Below are 18128 nucleotides of genomic sequence, written 5' to 3' on the forward strand. Positions count from 1 at the left end.
TTTAAGAACATTGATTCGAACAACTCAAAAGAGTCTCTGTGTTGTTTCAACCTCAAAGGTCAATGTCAAAGTAAAATTTATTATCAAACTACTTATATATTACCTATATAGCACCTCCAGATTACTGTTCTGCACGCACTAGAATCAGTACAATACAACTTATGAAAACCTACACATGAACAAATACCGACACACTATCAATTTGCAAAAGAAGAAAATTTGTGCAAATAAAAACATAAGTTGTTTTTGAGTTCCGTAGATTAGGAACACGCTGAAGTGGCCTGAGAGGCCGTCTCGAATTCGAAAGCCTAAGATATCGAGGATCTGGAGACGGGCGGATCGAGGGTCGGTGTCACGGCAAAAGACTTACGTGTCGTCGAGGAGGCCGGAAGGTCTTTCGCTGTGAGCCCGAAGACCCGAACTCTTTGCGATGTTCGGGCACAAAGCTACTGAAAAAAATGAAGAAACGGACTCTTTAACATCATAAACCAGAGGGTTGTTGTTCTCTCTCCCGCTCGCTGTGAAAATGGGGGACATCTCCCTCTTCCTTAATAGGGAGAGAGATAAGATGTGGTTTATCCAATATCGGGTGAAATGCGATAGTGTTTGGGGTAACTGCAAAGTGAGTGTCTTTGCTATCGCCTAGCTCATGCTTGTGCTCTGTCGCGGGTGCGTTTTTTTGCTGGGGGGTGGATTGCTGTTCGCTGCCGCTTACGTCCGACTGGGGCAGCTGAGAGTGAGGACTTTGGGGTTCTCACGTTTAATTGTTATTCATTCTTTGGGGTACTTCTCTGTTTTAGTGGATGTTTGCGAAGAAAAATAATTCAAAATGTATATTTCTTCCTGGGTCTGGTCAAGTGGTATGGCATGTACACATGCCAATTCGCCACTCTGTCCGCACCTCCAGTTAATCTTACTGGAAAAATGGTAAGCAACCCTGTGACGTAAACAATCGGATGTGAAAACGCATTTCAAGGCCTTTTACCCACATTTGTTCTTTACCTGTTCTTCTGAAGCAAAATTTTTACAAACGGCTCGTTGCGTTAGGAGCAGGCACTATAGCATTTGTAGCAGAAGAAGAAACTGGAGGATAGCGGCATGTCCTTTCCCTGAGCCAAAATCTCTTTCCAACGGAAATTAGGTATTCCATCTTTGAAAGGGAGTGTCTGGCCATTAGGTCGGCCGTTGACAGCTTCCGGTGCTATTTACTTGGCAGGCAATTTGACCTTTACACAGATCACAGAGCGTTGACATGGAGACAGACAATGAATGACCGTCATTCCAGAGCGACGAAGTGGTACCTAGGGCTCCAAGCCTTCAGATTCCGTGTCCAGCATAAAGCAGGCAAATGAAATGTTACGACAGACCACCTGTGTCGACTGTTGAGCATTGTCGCCGCAGGAGAGAGAGTGGTAAGTTGACGGGGAGCACGGCAACCGCTTTCACACGACCATTCACTCATCAAAAAAAATTGCATTGGCATTCAGTCGTCTTTGTGGTGTGTATAAGCACTTTATTGTCTTCCCCGGCATGTTCCGCATATGTCATGTGTATGCTGCATGTAATGTCGAATCACCTATTTATTTTGTAAAGTGATTATAACTATATTGTAGGGTGCATCATATTCCAATGTGTAGTCTTAAGTAAACCGCTGGTAATTAACGATGGCATGCCCTTGAGCCTAAAAAGATGAGTTCTTCCCTCTCGGTATGAGAGAGGTAGGGGCTGTCAGGAGTTCATATTAGGCAAGAATAAGTACGGGGCTATTATTTTGTTTTCTGTTACATATAATTTCGTAAATATTGTTTTGTTGTTTTTTTTTTCTTTACACGGTTTTCACTATTCTTGTAAGATTGATTTTCGACGCACCTAATAAAGACCGTTATATTAAAGTGCTAAGCGATTACAGCCATTTTATCTTTTGTTATTACCCCCGATTTTAACAGTCTCCAACTCCATAAGACCATAATACCATACGATGGAAGCAGAGGTAGGCCATTCTCCCCATTGAATCCTCTCCTCCATTCAATCAAGGGCTGATCCAATTCTTCCAGTCATTCCGACTCCCCTGTCTTCACCCCTTACCCTTTGATGCCCTGGCTAATCAATAACCTATCTATCTCTGCCTTAAATACACCCAGTGACTTGGCCACCACAGCCGCTCGTGGCAGCAAAACAGGATGACCAGGTGAAATCAGAGTTATAGGTTTTGAGCCAGGTGTAACACGAGATGAGAGGAATGTTAGATGAGTGGTTCACAAGCAAATGGATGGCCTCGCAGTGGTCAGCACGATCATATGTGCAGAATGTGTGCACGCTCTGACCATTCTAGACCTGCAAGAGACACCCGTCAATGGTGGTGATGCAGAGGACCGTATAAGGTGGCTCAGTAGGGAGGCCAAGGTGTGCACAGAGAGAACTGTCCAGTAAGTTGCCTGCTTAGCCTACTGTCCGTGGAGAGGCTTCGACGTATGGAGAAGATGATTTTTTTTTTGCTTTGTTCTGATTTTCCTTTAAGTCCTTGTCCGTGATATATCTTGGTGAAAACAAAGATCGGCTAACTAAGCCAGTTGTTTAATAAACGACGTGACTGGGAAAACTACAGAGGAATCTAGCTAAGAAATATATTATGATCTATTGTTGAATGTGATAGCATGAGATATTTGCACTGTACATATCAGACCAAATTAGTCGACTGAAAGAGAAAAAAATGTTCTGAATCCTGCAAATGGTTTTGTAAATCCACGTGCTAGTGAGACCAGAAAAAGAAAGATAATGAGGTGACTAAGGGTATGTAACAGGAGGGTGGGATGCAGAATCGTGGTCTATTGGGTTTCTTTCCACGAACATATGGATCTTTACAGGTGGTTTGCACCTGAACTGTTGGGATTTATTTTTATTTCAGGATGGTTTTCTAGTAAAACTAATAGGGTTAAATGATAACTGCAGGGGATGGGAATAGATAGTGGAGTAATTAACCATACAACCATATAACAATTACAGCACGGAAACAGGCTATCTCGGCCCTTCTATTCCGTGCCGAACATTTACTCTCACCTCGTCCCACTGACCCACACTCAGCCCATAAACCTCCATTCTTTCCTGTCCATATACCTATCCAATTTTACTTTAAATGACAATGCCGAATCTGCCTCTACCACTTCTACCGAAAGCTCGTTCCACACCGCTACCTCTGAGTAAAGAAATTCCCCCTCGTGTTACTCTTAAACTTTTGCTCCCTAACTTTCAACTCATGTCCTCTTGTTTGAATCTCCCCCTATTCTCAATGGAAAAAGCCTATCCACGTCAACTCTATCTACACCCCTCATAATTTTAAGTACCTCTATCAAGTCCCCCCTCAACCTTCTACGCTTCGAAGAATAAAGACCTAACTTGTTCAATCTTTCCCTGCAACTTAGGTGCTGAAACCCAGGTAACAATCTAGTAAATCTTCTCTGTATTCTCTCTTTTTTGCTAACATCTTTCCTATAATTCGGTGACCTGAACTGTACACAATACTCCAAATTCGGCCTTACCAATGCCTTGTTCAATTTTAACATTACATACCAACTCCCATACTCAATGCTCTGATTTATAAAGGCCAGCATACAAAAGCTTTCTTCACCACCCTATCCACATGAGATTCCACCTTCAGGGAACTATACACCATCATTCCTAGATCACTCTGTTCTACTGCATTCTTCAATGCCCTGAAATTTACCATGTATGTCCTATTTGGATTATTCCCACCATAATGTAGCACCTCACACATCAGCATTAAACTCCATCTGTCATCGTTCAGATCACTCTTCTAACTGGCCTAAATCTCTCTACAAACTTTGAAAACCTACTTCATTGTCCACAACGCCACCTACCTTAGTATCATCTGCATACTTACTAATCCAATTTACATGACCTTCCACGCACAAATCCAGGTTGACTGTTCCTAATCAGACCCTGTCTATCCGGATAATTTTATATAGCATTTCTAATAATATTTTCCGTTAATTTACTCACCAGTGACGTCAAACCAGTAGGCCTATAATTGCTAGGTTTACACTTAAACCCTTTTTAAACAATGAACCCACATGAGCAATATGCTAATTGTCCGACACCATCCCTGTTTCTAATGACATCTGAAATATTTCTGTCAGAGCCCCTGCTATTTCTATACTAACCTCCCACAAGATCCCAGAAAATATTCTGTCAGGAACCGGAGATTTATCCACTTTTATATTCCTTAAAAGCGCCAGTACTTCCTCCTCTTTAATCGTCATAGTTTCCATAACTTTCCTACTTGTTTCCTTTGGCTTACAAAATTCAATATCCTTCTCCTTAGTGAATACCGAAGAAAGGAAATTGTTCAAAATCTCCCCCGTCTCTTTCGGCTCTGATTCTGTAAGGGACCAATTTTATCCCTCACTATCCTTTTGCCGTTAATATAACTGTAGAAACCCTTCGGATTTAGTTTCACCTTACTTGCCAAAGCAACCTCGTATCATCTTTCAGCTTTTCTAATTTATTTTTTAAGATTCTTCTTACATTGTTTATATTCCTCGAGCACCTCATTTACTCCAAGCTGCCTATATTTATTGTAGACATATCTCCTTTTCCTAACCAAGTTTCCAATATCCCTTGAAAACCATGGCTCTATCAAACTTTTAACCTTTCCTTTCAACCTAACAGGAACATAAAGTTTCCGTACCCTCAAAATATCAACTTTAAATGACCGACATTTCTCTATTACATCCTTCCCATGAAACAAATTGTCCCAATCCACTCCTTCTAAATCCTTTCGCATCTCCTCAAAGTTAGCCTTTCTTCAATCAAAAATATCAACCCTGGGTCCAGTCCTATCCTTCTCCATACTTTAAAGTGGAAACCCTGAAGAATAAAGTTAAGAGAAAAGGTGAGGATATATAAGGCCCTTACAACATTAGACAAACGAACAAAAGTAAAACAAAATCTACATGAAATTCGCCCACAGTGTTGTGCCGACCATGTAATCTACTCTAGAAAATGGCTAGAATTTCCCTAGCACATAGCCCTCTATTTTTCCTAATTCCGTTTACCTATCTAAGAGTCTCTTAAAAGACCCTATTGCAACAGCCTCTAACACCACCGGTGGCAGTGCGTTCAAGGCACCCACCATTCTCTGTGTGAAAAACCTACATCTGACATCCCCCGTGTATCTACTTCCAAGCACCTTAAAAATGTGTGTTAGCAATTTCGGTACTGAGAAAAGCCTCTGGCTATCCACACGATCAATGTCTCTCATTATCGCATAAACATGTATCAGGTCAGCTCTCAGTCTCCTTTGCTCTAAGGAGAAAAGGTCAAATTCACTCAACGTATTCTCATAAGGTATACTCTCTAATCCAGGCAACATCCTTCTGAATTTCTTTTGCACTCTTTCTACAGTATCCACACTCTTCCTGTAATGAGGTGACAGAAACTAAACAGAGTACTCCAAGTGGGGTGGAACAATGATCTTATATAGCTCCAACATTACCTTACGGCTCTTCAACTCAGTCCCGATGCTGATGAATGTCAAAACACCAGGCACCCTCTTAACAAAAATTGTCAACCTGTGCAGCAGGTTTGAGTGCCCTATGGACACGGATCCCTTTAGCTCGCTGATCCTCCACACTGCAAGAGTCTTACCATGAATATTGTATTCTGTCTTCAATTTTGACCGACAAATAGGAACCACTTCATACTTATTTGAATTGAGCTCCATCTTCCACTTCTCAGCCCAGTTCTGCATCCTCGTAATGTCTCGCTGTCACCCATGGTAATCCTTCAGACTATCCACAATACAGCAAACTTTTTTTTGTCATTAACATACTTACTAATCAGCCTTTCAATTTCAATATCCAGGTCAGGATACGAAGCACAAAGAACAGTGGTTCCAAAACAGATTCTGCAGAATACTGCGGGTCTCTGTCTGACTTGCAGAATATGAACCATCTGTAAACGACGCTTTCCCTCCTGTGTACAAGTTGATTCTGGAACCACATAGCAAAGTCCAAGTGGATCCCATGCCTCCTTAATTTGTAAATATTTGCATGGGAAAACTTATCAAATGCCTTACTGAAATCCATATACACTACATCCACTGTTCAACATTCATCAGCGTGTTTTGTTAAATCCTCGAACTATTCTATTAAGCTCGTAAGGCATGACCTGCAAAGCCTCTCTCAATGTTCGCTTGGAATTGCTTTGTTAGCCATAGTTGTGTCATTTGGCTTTTAGACTATCTCATTCTCTTTGGGATGTATACATCCTTTTTCTTCCGAGTTGCTTCCATAAATTCCAGCCATTGCTACCCTGCTGTCATTCTTGTCAGTGTTCGTTCCCAATGAATACTAGCCAACTCCTATTTCATGCTTCATTAATCCCTATGTAATGCAATGTAATACTGATATGTATGTCTTTGGGTTTTATCGAGCTGCAATTGATTTAATAACCTAATTTCGTCAAATTTAGTAATTAGATGGCAGGTTTAGAGGAAGACAACTATAAAGTAGACCGAGAGAGTCCCTCATGTTTATTTTGAAAACGCCGGTTGTTTTCATTTTCCTTTCTTGATAGATAATGATTATAGTACGCTAGCTTCATCACATTTTGTAGGAATTACACTAATATTAAGTGTAGTTTATGGATATCCCAGCGAAGGTGGGGCCTTTACAGAACAGGCGGTTTGCACTTGAACTGGAGGGTGTCTATTATCCTGGCGGGAAGGTTTGCAATGCTGCACGGTGGGGATTAAACTGGAGTTGCAGAAGTATGGGAACCAGAGCGCCAGAACAGTTAGGAGAGAGGCAGTAGAGGTAAATGTTGGTAAGACCTCAGGCAAAGTTAGGAATCGAAAGGTTGGAGCATACGGCAGAATTCTACCAGCATATTCTCTGTGGTGCTTTGGATTTCCAGCATCTGCGGACTTTCTCGTGTTTATGATTAGTCATAATCTGTCGCTTTGTGTTTTCGTCCAGAGTGATTACGATAATAAAACACTTCGGTGCAAAATTACAAAGCAGCAATCCAAATCCCGAGTCCCGGAAGGCAAATACTTCACTCCTATTTCCCGTGAGGGCTCACGAAGGCCGGATTAAACATTAAAACTGACTGCTCCAGCTAAATAGACCACGTTTTGCCCTGTCCCTGTCTCGTGCTGATACTCCAGTCTCCATTGCCATCACTCTTTCCACGCGTCCAATCCATCCATCCACACACCAGCCTCATCATTCTCAGTTCCCTTTCCCTCCTACCTTTCCTTCATTTATTCCATGCTTCAGCATCTTATCCTGATAGATTCCATCATCCCCGTTAAAACTCCCACCTTACTCCTCCCAGCCTCTGACACCATTCCCACTCTCCACAATTCCACCTGTCTTTCGCGCGTGAATCTGGTTAATCCTTCCCTTGATCCCTTTCTTATACTCTCACACAGGCTATCTTCCTTCTGTCTTTTTGGTTAGTAGCGGAAGCGACGCAACTGTACATTTCTCTCCCAGATCAGTTCGACTTCATGAGTTCATCTAGCAGTTTATCTGTTGATCTAAATTCGTCTGATAAATATTTACTAAAGCAATTCTAGGCGTGACGGATTGCAGTGAAAAGTTTAGATTGGCGAAGATGGAATTCAGCTCCTTGGAGCAAAGTAGATCAGGAAAAGTTCTGTAACAGCATATTATCATCTATGGTGGAGAAAAGGGAAGCTTACAGAGGCTACATACATCACCAAATGATTCTAGTTGAGACATGGGTTACTGATCTTGACCAGGCAGAGAACTGGTGCATTCAATACTCAGACACGATTGTTATTGTCCTGTTATTGTCCTGAAACGGAATACATGAACATACAAATCAAAACAGTGGCACACTTAACCGTTTATTGATTAAAATTGTCACTAACTCTCGCAAAGAAATTGATTGCATCCTGTGCAAAATTGTATTCATAGTAAACTACTTATTTCCAACTGCAAGTAAACGCGTCATTAAATTCAGAGTCAATTGTTGCAATCATAAACGCGTTATCAAACCACAAGACATATTGATGTATATCTTTTAAACATTCCGCTCTTCCTACTTTACCCATAATGTACTTCTTTGTGTTTTTTTCCGGAAAGATTACGATAATATAACACTTCGGTGCAAAAATGCAAAACAGCAATCCAAAACTGGAGGCCAGGATGGCAAACACTTCAACCGCCACCGTGTATTTCCCAGGAGAACTCACAGAGGCCGGAATAAAAGTGACCCAAACCGCACAAAAAATGAGCATGCTGAACGTTATACATTTTGCCTCGTTGAAGTTATCTGGCAGCTTCCGTGCAAGAAAGGCCAAGACAAAAGAGATACACGATAACAGGGCGATATATCCCGACGCCGAGTAGAAGGCTGCAGATGATCCTGTGTCACATTCTAAAATTATCGTCTCGCGGTAATATTTGATGTTGATCACTGGGAAAGGAGGCTCAATGAGCAGCCAAAGCACACATATTAAACACTGCACGGCCGCCAAGACGAAGACACTTATCCTCTGTTGTCTGGGACCAAACCATTTCATCCAGTTATTGCTGGGATGATTTGCCTTAAATGCCGTCAGCACCAGGATCGTTTTAACCAGAACACACGAGATACACAGAACAAACGAGACACCAAATGCTGTGCGGCGTAATACACAAGACCATACTGACGGTTTGCCAATGAATGTGACTGAGCACAAGAAACAGCAGCTTAACGCAAATAGAAGGAGGAAACTCAGCTCAGAATTGTTAGCTTTAACCAGAGGTGTGTCTCGATGTCGAAAGAAGATACCCGCTGTGAGACCAGATATGCACACTCCTACCAGAGAGATAATCGTTAATACCATGCCCAGGATTTCGTTAAACGACAAATACTCTATGTTCTTCGGGATGCATTGATCTTTCCGTTCGTTAGACCAAAACATCGGAGGACACTTGATGCATTCTGTAGAGTCTAATAAAAACAAATTCCGTCATTACATGGTTGAGAAAGATGTGTTAAGAAAATTAGTGCAATTGCCATACTTCAACATATATTTCCGCTCACCAGAAGTGTTACTAATTTCTCCATCCGCACAGGAAGCGCAGTCGAAACAACAGATAGGTTGTCCTTTCCTGGCCGCTTTTCTTGTTCCAGGGGAACAACTTTCAGAACACACTGCCCGGGGAATCTTAAAGAAAGGAACACAGGCAATATTTTATTTCCTATTTCGAATGGAGCTCGTTGCCCTGCTACTGAGTGGAGCTCTTTTGTGACCCAGACTGGGGTAGCAATATGAATGTGTACTTTTTCATTAAAATTCTGTGTAAAGAAGCTCGTAATTGTGTAACAGTCTTATGCTGCAAATGATCAACCTGCTTTCTAATTCATTGGAAACTCCGTAGAAAATTCACAAGCTTTTCCGTGTTCGTGTATATTATTTTCAGAAAATATTTTAACTTTTCACAGCTACTTTACTATTATTAGAAGAAGGATGTCAAATGTTAGCCAGTGCAAGATAGAACTGAGAGCTGAGAAAGAGAGAGGATCCAATTATGGCCGATCTGATGGACAGCAATTTGTGTGTCTGAGTCGGTGTCGCCAATCTGTACCATTCAGGGGTTTCACATCCTCCCCGAGTCCGAATGATCCACTGATCCGTGGCATCACAAAGCTGGAAAGCACCACTGTTGCCCACAACCAGATGTTCAGGTACCAATAACTGCAAAGGAAGACGGAAGGTGTGGCGAGAGAGCCAATTGGGGAAAAAGAATTCTTCGCTTTCTTTTCAGTATCAAACTAGATCTGTAACCTGAGTAACTATTTCTTGCAAGCTTGTGCAATTTAAGTTTGAAGTAAGTAAATATAGTTGAAAGTTTTACCAAATACATTTAACGTCATTATATTTGACGCTGCGCTGGAATTTAATCCACATGATCAACGTGGCGACTAGGTTCAAATAGACTCCCAGCCCCTTTATTGTTTTGATAGCATTATTTTCATTCGTTATACTATCCATTATAGCATGGATAATTAAGATTTAACAGTTAACTAAATTGGCCACTTTTAAAAAGTAACCATACCTCACGTTTACCACCGCTCCAGACAATGTGACGTGGGTTCAGCTCAAGTTCTTCACCCGGAGGCGCTGATCCATTGTAATATCCAACTTTCCGAACTTCCAGGCTACCGTCCGAATTCATTTGCCAGTTTACAATGTCATAAGCGGCTGTTGGATTTCCTTCTTCATCAAAATGCACCTTCTCCCCAACTTGCGTCGTGAAGGAAATTGATTTCATGTAATAGAGGAGCTAAAATAAATTCCAAGAGAATTTCTAACGGTTATTATCGAGAAGAAACGAAATTGTCTTTAAAAAATTATCGCCAAATAACGATATCTGTGGCATGAATTAGCAAGTTTGTTTCTACTGAGAATGACCGAGTGATGCAACACAGACAAACTGTCTAAGATCCAAAATGCCATGCTAATCATAACACTCACCCTGCTGGTCCGAGCTCCCTGCGTTCGTCCCATATTTATAGCAGGACTCTCCATCCATGTAAATCTGAAAAAGCTGCTTAGATCTTGCCATTTCATCCGCCTCGAACACTTCCTCAGTCAACTTATCCCAGTTGCTCACTACCCTCTATGCAAACTATTGGTCAGTCACTTGTCATTCATTTTCTCCCCATTTTAACCTCAGGCAAGATATCACAGGACAAAGGACCAATGCATTGCGTCTTAACCACACACACACACACACACACACACACACACACACACACACACACACTCACACACACACACACACACACACACACACACACACACACACACACACACACACACACACACACACACACACACACACACACACACAGAGTTCCATACGGACTCCAGCTTTAAAAAAAAACTTTACTTTAGAGGGCAGAGCAAACCAGAAAGAAGACAATTTCTGCGACGTCACCAATAAGTTAGATAACTACATAATAGTTGACCGGCTCCTAAATACCATTCATAACTAATCAATGCCAACATGCCTAAAGGCCGCTTCACCGTCCTGTTGACAAGCGCAGCCACTATATGCGAAAGTGCATGCTAATATCTCTCTATTCTGCAAAACTCGCAATTGCCTTGCCATTCACTTTTTAAGTAATATCCTGTTTAGAATGTCCAAAATGCATCACCTATATTGTACGATGCCTTAATAAGTGTTTCTCTTTAAGCATTTCAAAACTGAACATTGTTCCTTCTTTCATGATATTGCAAAGAACAACTGTTCCTTTAGCTGTCCAGACCTTAAATCTAGCATCCAGGTTATTCGGCGTAAAATCACAGTCATATGCACACTATTTAAGAATTACCATATTTCTCTCTAGTTTATATTCGTTTATAGTAGTTTTCCATATTTTAAGAGTCCATTTCATCCATAAGTTATCAGTAGTATTTATTTACCTTTCTATGTTGTTATCAGCCAAAATTGCCTGTATGGAGATGAAAGGTATCTTCCCTTCAATGTATCAGTATTCGGCTCTTACCGGTATTTGCAGATGCGACATTATGTTAATAGGAGGGGTGAAAAATGTAACCGAGGCAAGTACATGTTAGATAGAACTATTTAGAAAAGCATATAATTCGGATAATGGTAGTAGAATCATTTCAAGCGTGTTTAAGGGTCTGTCAAATCTTAAAACACACTCGACTTCATACATTAAAACAAAATGGGAGAAGGAAGTAGGGATAACTATATCTGAGGAAGAATGGACAATAATATGGAGGCATCAATTGAATTGTACCAATTCACAGAAATGGAGGGAGTTTGGGTGGAATGACCTGATAAGATAATTTATTACACCCTCACAGAAATCTCATTATGATAGTAACCTCCCTGTTTGCTGGAGAAATTGTGGAAATCAAAGTGCAAACTATTACCATATTTTCTGAAATATCCCTGTTACCAAAGGCTATTGGAGTGGGATACTCAATGCCCTACAAGACATTTATAAATGTGAATACCCTTAGAAAGTAAGACCATATATTTTGGGTATATACCTCAAGAATGGTTGAAAAGAGATAAATATTTAATGAATATACTGCTGGTGGCTTGCAAAAGTACCCTTACCAGGAAATGATTATCACAGCAGAGCCCATCATTAAACACAAGGACGGAAATTTCAAAGGACATTTACAAAATGGAGAAGATAACAGCATCCGTCAATGATAAATTGAAATAATTTGATTCATACTGGGAAAAATGCTTTAACTACATAACACTGCATAGACTGATTTTATTCTCACAGATCAATGATTATATTCTTTAAAAGAAAAACAGATCACTACCTACTTGTATATAGTTTTCCTTTACTTTGTTCTTTCTTTTTCTTTCTTTTCTTTTCTATAAATGTATACCTCAAATAAATACTGTATGGAAATTTATGGCAAACATTAATATATGATTAGACATACAGTATCTGAAATATACTTTATGGAAATGTTTGTATGGTGCTGAATTTCAATTAAAGAAAACCAAATTGCAAAATAATGCAAGATGTCTTAAAATGGATGAAGTGTAATGGAATCGGTTCCATACCTGCCATGTTTGAAAGGTTGAAAATCGTGCACATGTGTTGTTCACAAATGGCCCTTTTCCTCTTTCACATGAAAACATGTCATGAAGCGCATGAGCAAAAGCGTACACCGCTTTATATACATTATAAGAGTTCCCGTCCAAGGTCATGTCGGTATACGCGTTGTTGATTTGATGCAAACTCTCACTTCCGCTACACAACGTGAGAGCGCCAAATGAACTGACTGCGTCCGTCAGGTTTTGCAAACTTAGAGTACACTTGAAGGTGGTTTCCCAGAACTCCCTTACCAATGAGTTACCGGGAAATCTAGAAGGATGGACTGTGAGCAGGAAGTCTCTCATCCCTGAAACTTTTACTGCAGGCAGTGCAGTCCCGATTGCTGCGGCAGAGAAGTGCCGCCCTCTATCTACATTTACGAAGTCCGCTGTTATCCAACCCTCACTACCCACCCACTGCACGCCACTGAGGTTTTGTCGTAGAACCTCCTCAAATAAAATGCGCATTTCCCCAAGTGAAGCAAAGGCTACCACAACCTTTGTGGTCGCTTTTTTGATCACTTGCACTATCCTGGTGATCTTCTCTGCCGGGTCCGTTCTGTGAAATGATTCGGAAAAGGCAATGCAAACCCCAAACTCATGAGTAGCTTCTACAAATGCTCTCATCCCCGAATTGCCATAGTCATCGTCGCTGTTAATTGTTCCAATCCAAGTCCATCCAAACCTCTGAATCACATGTGCCAGCGCCTTGGACTGATGCTCGTCACTTGGAATAGTTCGATGAAAAGTCGGATATTCGTTCCTGTCGCTGAGACAGACACACGTTGAAAGGTAACTGACCTGCATTAAATTAGACAGTTAGACTTTAAATTAATGTGTGGGTTTTGACAGTTAAAATATTTCACTTTGCTTTCAGTGGTTACTATTTCATGTACACCTGCTCTCTAATGCAAACATCTAATTAGCCAATAATGCGGCAAGAACCTTGTGTACAAAAACATACAGACATAGAATTATGGTAAAGTATAGTACATACACATGCCCTTCGTCCTACCTAGTCCATTCCGAAAGCACTTAAACTGCCTAGTACTGTCGGACTGCACCGTGACAGTAACCCTACCTTCCCCTCCCATCCATGCACTTACCCAAACTTCGCTTAAACGTTCAAATTCCGCTCGAAGTCACCGCTTGTGTTGGCAGTTCATCCACACTCTGACGATACTCTTGAGTAAAGAAGTTTCCCCTGCTGTTCCCTTTAAACCTTTCAACTTCCACCATTAACACGTGACCTCTGATTGAGGTCGCAGCCAACCACAACTGCATATTCTACTCATATTTTTGAGTACCTCTATTCTCTACGTTCGAAGAAATAAGGTCACAACCAAGTAATTCTTTCCTTGAAGCATACCCGGATTCACCCAGGTAAATTTTCTCTGTACTCATCAAACCTTATGTGTACATCTCCACATCTCTGTGTATCTTTACTGCAGGTAAGTGAAGAAAAGTGCTCACAATACTCCAAATTAGGCCTCGGCAACATCTTATACAACTCCTACATACCATCGCGTATTCCCCACTCAATACTTTGATCTTTGAAGGCCAATACGCCAGAAGGTTTCTTTATCAACCTCTCTAACAATGACGCCGCTTTCAACGAATTCCCAAAACCCCTTGTTCTACACACTCTTCAGTACCGTAATGGTCACGATGATTAGAAATGCAACACGTTACACTTCTGCATTAAATTCCATCCGTCAGTCTTCAGCCCATATATCCACTTTATGCAGATCCAACTGATGGCCTTCCTTGCTACTCACTACCTCCCAGATCTTGGTTTTATCCGCAAATTTGTTGATCGAGTTGTTTACATTTTTATTCAGATCATTGTTACAGATAACAGACAACAGCAGACCCCGCGCAGATCACTATGGCACTCCACTAGTCATAGGTCTCAATGTCTAATCCAATTTACTACGTCATCTTGAACGTCGAGCAACTGAACATTCTTGATCTACATCCCATGAGCGACCTTGTGAAATGGTTGACAAATGTTCAGGTAACCAACATCCACAGATTTCTCTTCATACACTTTCCTGGTATCTTCCTCGAAAAACTCCATACGATTCATCAGACATGACCTACCACGCACGAAGCCATTCTGACTACATTTAATCAATCCAAGTCTATCCAAGTACTTAAATTTCCGGTCCTCTATAATACTTTTAAACAACTTTTCCGTAACTGTTGTCAGACACAACGGCCTATAATTTCCTGGTTTATTTTTAGAGCCTTTCATAAACGGCGGAACAACATTAACTAGCCTCCTGTCCTCTGGTACCTCTTCTGTCGCTAAGCACGATTTAAATGTCTTTACTAGTACACTCTCCCCTCCCCCACAGGGTCCGAGGGAACGTCTGCTAGGCGCTGGGGATTAATCCACACGATTTTCCTTCAGGACAGAAACTCCCATCTTCTCTACACTCTGTTTACGATCCATAAAGTCGTTGCCACTTTGCAGCACCACTATCGACCCTGTGTTTGTCTCCCTGAGAAAATGCAAGGCAAAAGATATATTTAAAATTTCCCTGCTGATTGGCTGGGATTGCTCCGCATAACAGGCTCTGCACTTCACAAAGAATGGTCCGAAAAGCAAAATTCATCCAGTGAGCGGCAGTACCTTGGGCAAAACGGCTTGATAATTGGACATGTCAGAGTAGAAAGGTCTGGTTAGCAGGCAGGAAGGGAAAAGTTAAGCAAATAACTACACGTTTCAACAGTTATGTATCAAAGTGCATCTCTGAAAGCACACGTTTAACAACAGCAGAAGACCACGAACATGCACTCAGTCATACTTTGCTATGTATAGTAGGTACACAAAGTGGCCACTGACGGTAATTCGAATAAAATAAGTGCAAACACCACAAGGTGGTTAGTAATAAAAGTTAAGATCGGTATCATTCAGTATACATTGGAGTTTACATCTCCTGACTACAATTATTTTTAAACAATTCTCACCAGCGGTATTCTGAAAGGTCCGGCAGTCTTCGCAATGGCCATGGACACCGAAGACCCAGCTCCACCAACGATCCCAGGGATATTCAGAGGCCCGTCGCACAGTTGGTTAACGTATGTTTCCTCCTGACCGTTCACCAGAGCCAATACAACCTTTGTTGAAATCTCGGGGGAGTTGCAGTCATCGTGAATCCTGTAGCCTAGTGTGATGTTCGGGAGGAGTTTCTCATCTCTGTTTATTTCTTCAATTGTAAATATCATTGTCTGCAACATGCGGAATCCCAGTAAATTAAAACTGAAAATCAACCAAAGATTAGCATTGGAGTTGAAGTTGGTTTGTTATATTTACCGCGATGTAGTCAGAGAAGATGCTTCTATTTTCCTTGAAATATTCATTTCAATGATATTGTTCGTAGTACAGTAATAGGATAGTAGCCACACAGTTCTCCTTCCTGCCAATATTCCACAGAGCAAAGAACTACTAGAGACACAACTATGTGTATTTAAATCGTAAACCATTTAATATGACAAAAACAAGTTCAGCAAAAAATCATCACACTTTCGAAATTGAAACAATAAAGCATAACCACCAAAAATGAACTGACCTTTTACATCTGGTTTCTTCTGTTCGGTTGGTAAATGAATTTATCTGCTGGATACTGCGAAAGTGCACACTGAACATCCCTCCTAGTACAACGTCCCCATCTTTAGATATGTTGGGGAGCTGGATTCTTTCTCGAAGCCTGCAATTTAGCGCATCTAAACCCAGTGTAAAAGATGAGCCTACAAGGACTCTGAACAGAAAATGAAACATTGCAGTAATGCAGTAGCTACTACTGACTGAATACTGCAGCTTATATTCCTATATATTTGTCATACGATGACTATGAGTTTAATACACAAGAGCATACCCACAACAGGGAACTATACCTGCAAGAAATTAATCAACGTCTCAAAGGAGTATAACTAATTTTACGAAATTGCGATATATCCAATGTGCTAATTAAAACGATATAATCTAAACTGGAAGATAAATGCAGAGCGGCAAATTAAATACACCCAACAATTGAGCGCATCAAAAAATGACTTTGTCTAATAACGATAATTCTTTATTAACGCTGTGGACTTAAACAAATCAAAGATTAACCAGGCAGCTACAAGGAATCACTTTGGTATTTACTTTCACAAATAAGACTATAAGACCATAAGACATAGAAGTACAATTGGCCATTCAGTACATCAAGCCAGTTTCGCCATCACATCATGATTGAGACCAGATCACACTCAACCCCATACACCTGAATTCTCGCCATATCCTTCGATGCACTAACAAATCAGAAAACGATAATCTTCGGCCTAACATATTCGCACGGACATGGCCTCCACCTCAGTCTATAGCAAAGCATTCCAGAGGTCTACTTCTCTTTAGCTATTAAAAATATAATTACTTACCTCTTTCCTAAAGGGTCAGCTCTCATGTTTAAGACCGTGCCCCTTAAGTCTAGAAACCCCCACCATAGAAAACCCCCTCTACATATCCACATTATCTAGATATCCAACATTCGACAGGTCTTAATTAGATCTCCCCACCTTCTATTAATTTCCAGTGAGTGCAGGGCCAAAACTGCCAGGCGGCCCTCATATGTTAACACAAAATACTCTGCGGATGCCGGGGTCAAAGCAACACGTACAACACGCTGGAGGAAACGAACAGTCAGCGTTTCGGACCGACATCCTGACGAAGTGTCTCGGCCCGAAACATAGACTTCGTTTCCAAAGATGCTGCACAACCTGCTGAGCTCCTCCAGCATGTTGTACGTGGTCCTCATATGCTAACCCCTCCATTCCAGGAATCATGCTCGTGAACCTCCTCTGAACTATCTCCAATCATAACACACCCTTTCTGAGGTATGGGGCAAAAGCTATTGATAATGCTGCAAGTGCGGCCTGCCTAGTGTCTTAGAAAGCCTCAGCAAGATCTTTTTGCTCTTACGTTATATTCCGCTTGAAATAAACGACAACAATGCTTTTGCCCTCTTTACCACAAACACAACCTGTAAATTAACCTTCCGAGAATTTTGCACGGGGACTCCCAAGTCCCTCTGAAACGTCTCCCCATTTATATAAAAATCTGCATAATTGGTTTAAGTTGTTTTTTGCTTTTTTACTTACCGCTGTCGTTTGTGAACTTCTTTCTCTATGGGACATAGCTATCCTGCGCTTTATCAACTATTCGCAGAAACTTCAGCCATCTCAGCATTGCCTTCATCCCCGCCAAAGCTCTCCTCCAGTCCACCTTGGTAGGCTCCTCTCTCATGACTCTGCAATTTCCTTTATTCTATTACAATACTGATACATGTTACTTAAGGTTCTCCCTCTCGAATTGCAGTATCGATTCAATCATCTTATTATCACTGCCTCCAAAAAGGATTCCTTTACGTTAAGTTCCCTCATAAGCTATGGCATATTGTAAAACACCCAATCTAAGATCGACCTTCCCCGAGTAGACTCAAGCACAAG

General features: G+C 41.1%; 1 protein-coding gene across 1 annotated transcript; it reads right to left on the reverse strand.

The window, feature by feature from the left end:
* Positions 1 to 7972: 7972 nt before the first annotated feature.
* On the reverse strand, positions 7973 to 15902 carry LOC132403139 (extracellular calcium-sensing receptor-like). Its single transcript, XM_059986448.1, has 5 exons — positions 15612 to 15902; positions 12603 to 13436; positions 10095 to 10322; positions 9079 to 9202; positions 7973 to 8985 (listed from the first exon to the last, which is right to left on the reverse strand). The coding sequence occupies exons 1-5, from the start codon at positions 15879 to 15881 to the stop codon at positions 7973 to 7975; spliced, it is 2469 nt and encodes an 822-aa protein (XP_059842431.1). The 5' UTR covers positions 15882 to 15902.
* Positions 15903 to 18128: the final 2226 nt, after the last annotated feature.

The sequence above is a fragment of the Hypanus sabinus genome, chromosome 2 (assembly GCF_030144855.1).
Source record: "Hypanus sabinus isolate sHypSab1 chromosome 2, sHypSab1.hap1, whole genome shotgun sequence".
NCBI lineage: Eukaryota > Metazoa > Chordata > Chondrichthyes > Myliobatiformes > Dasyatidae > Hypanus > Hypanus sabinus.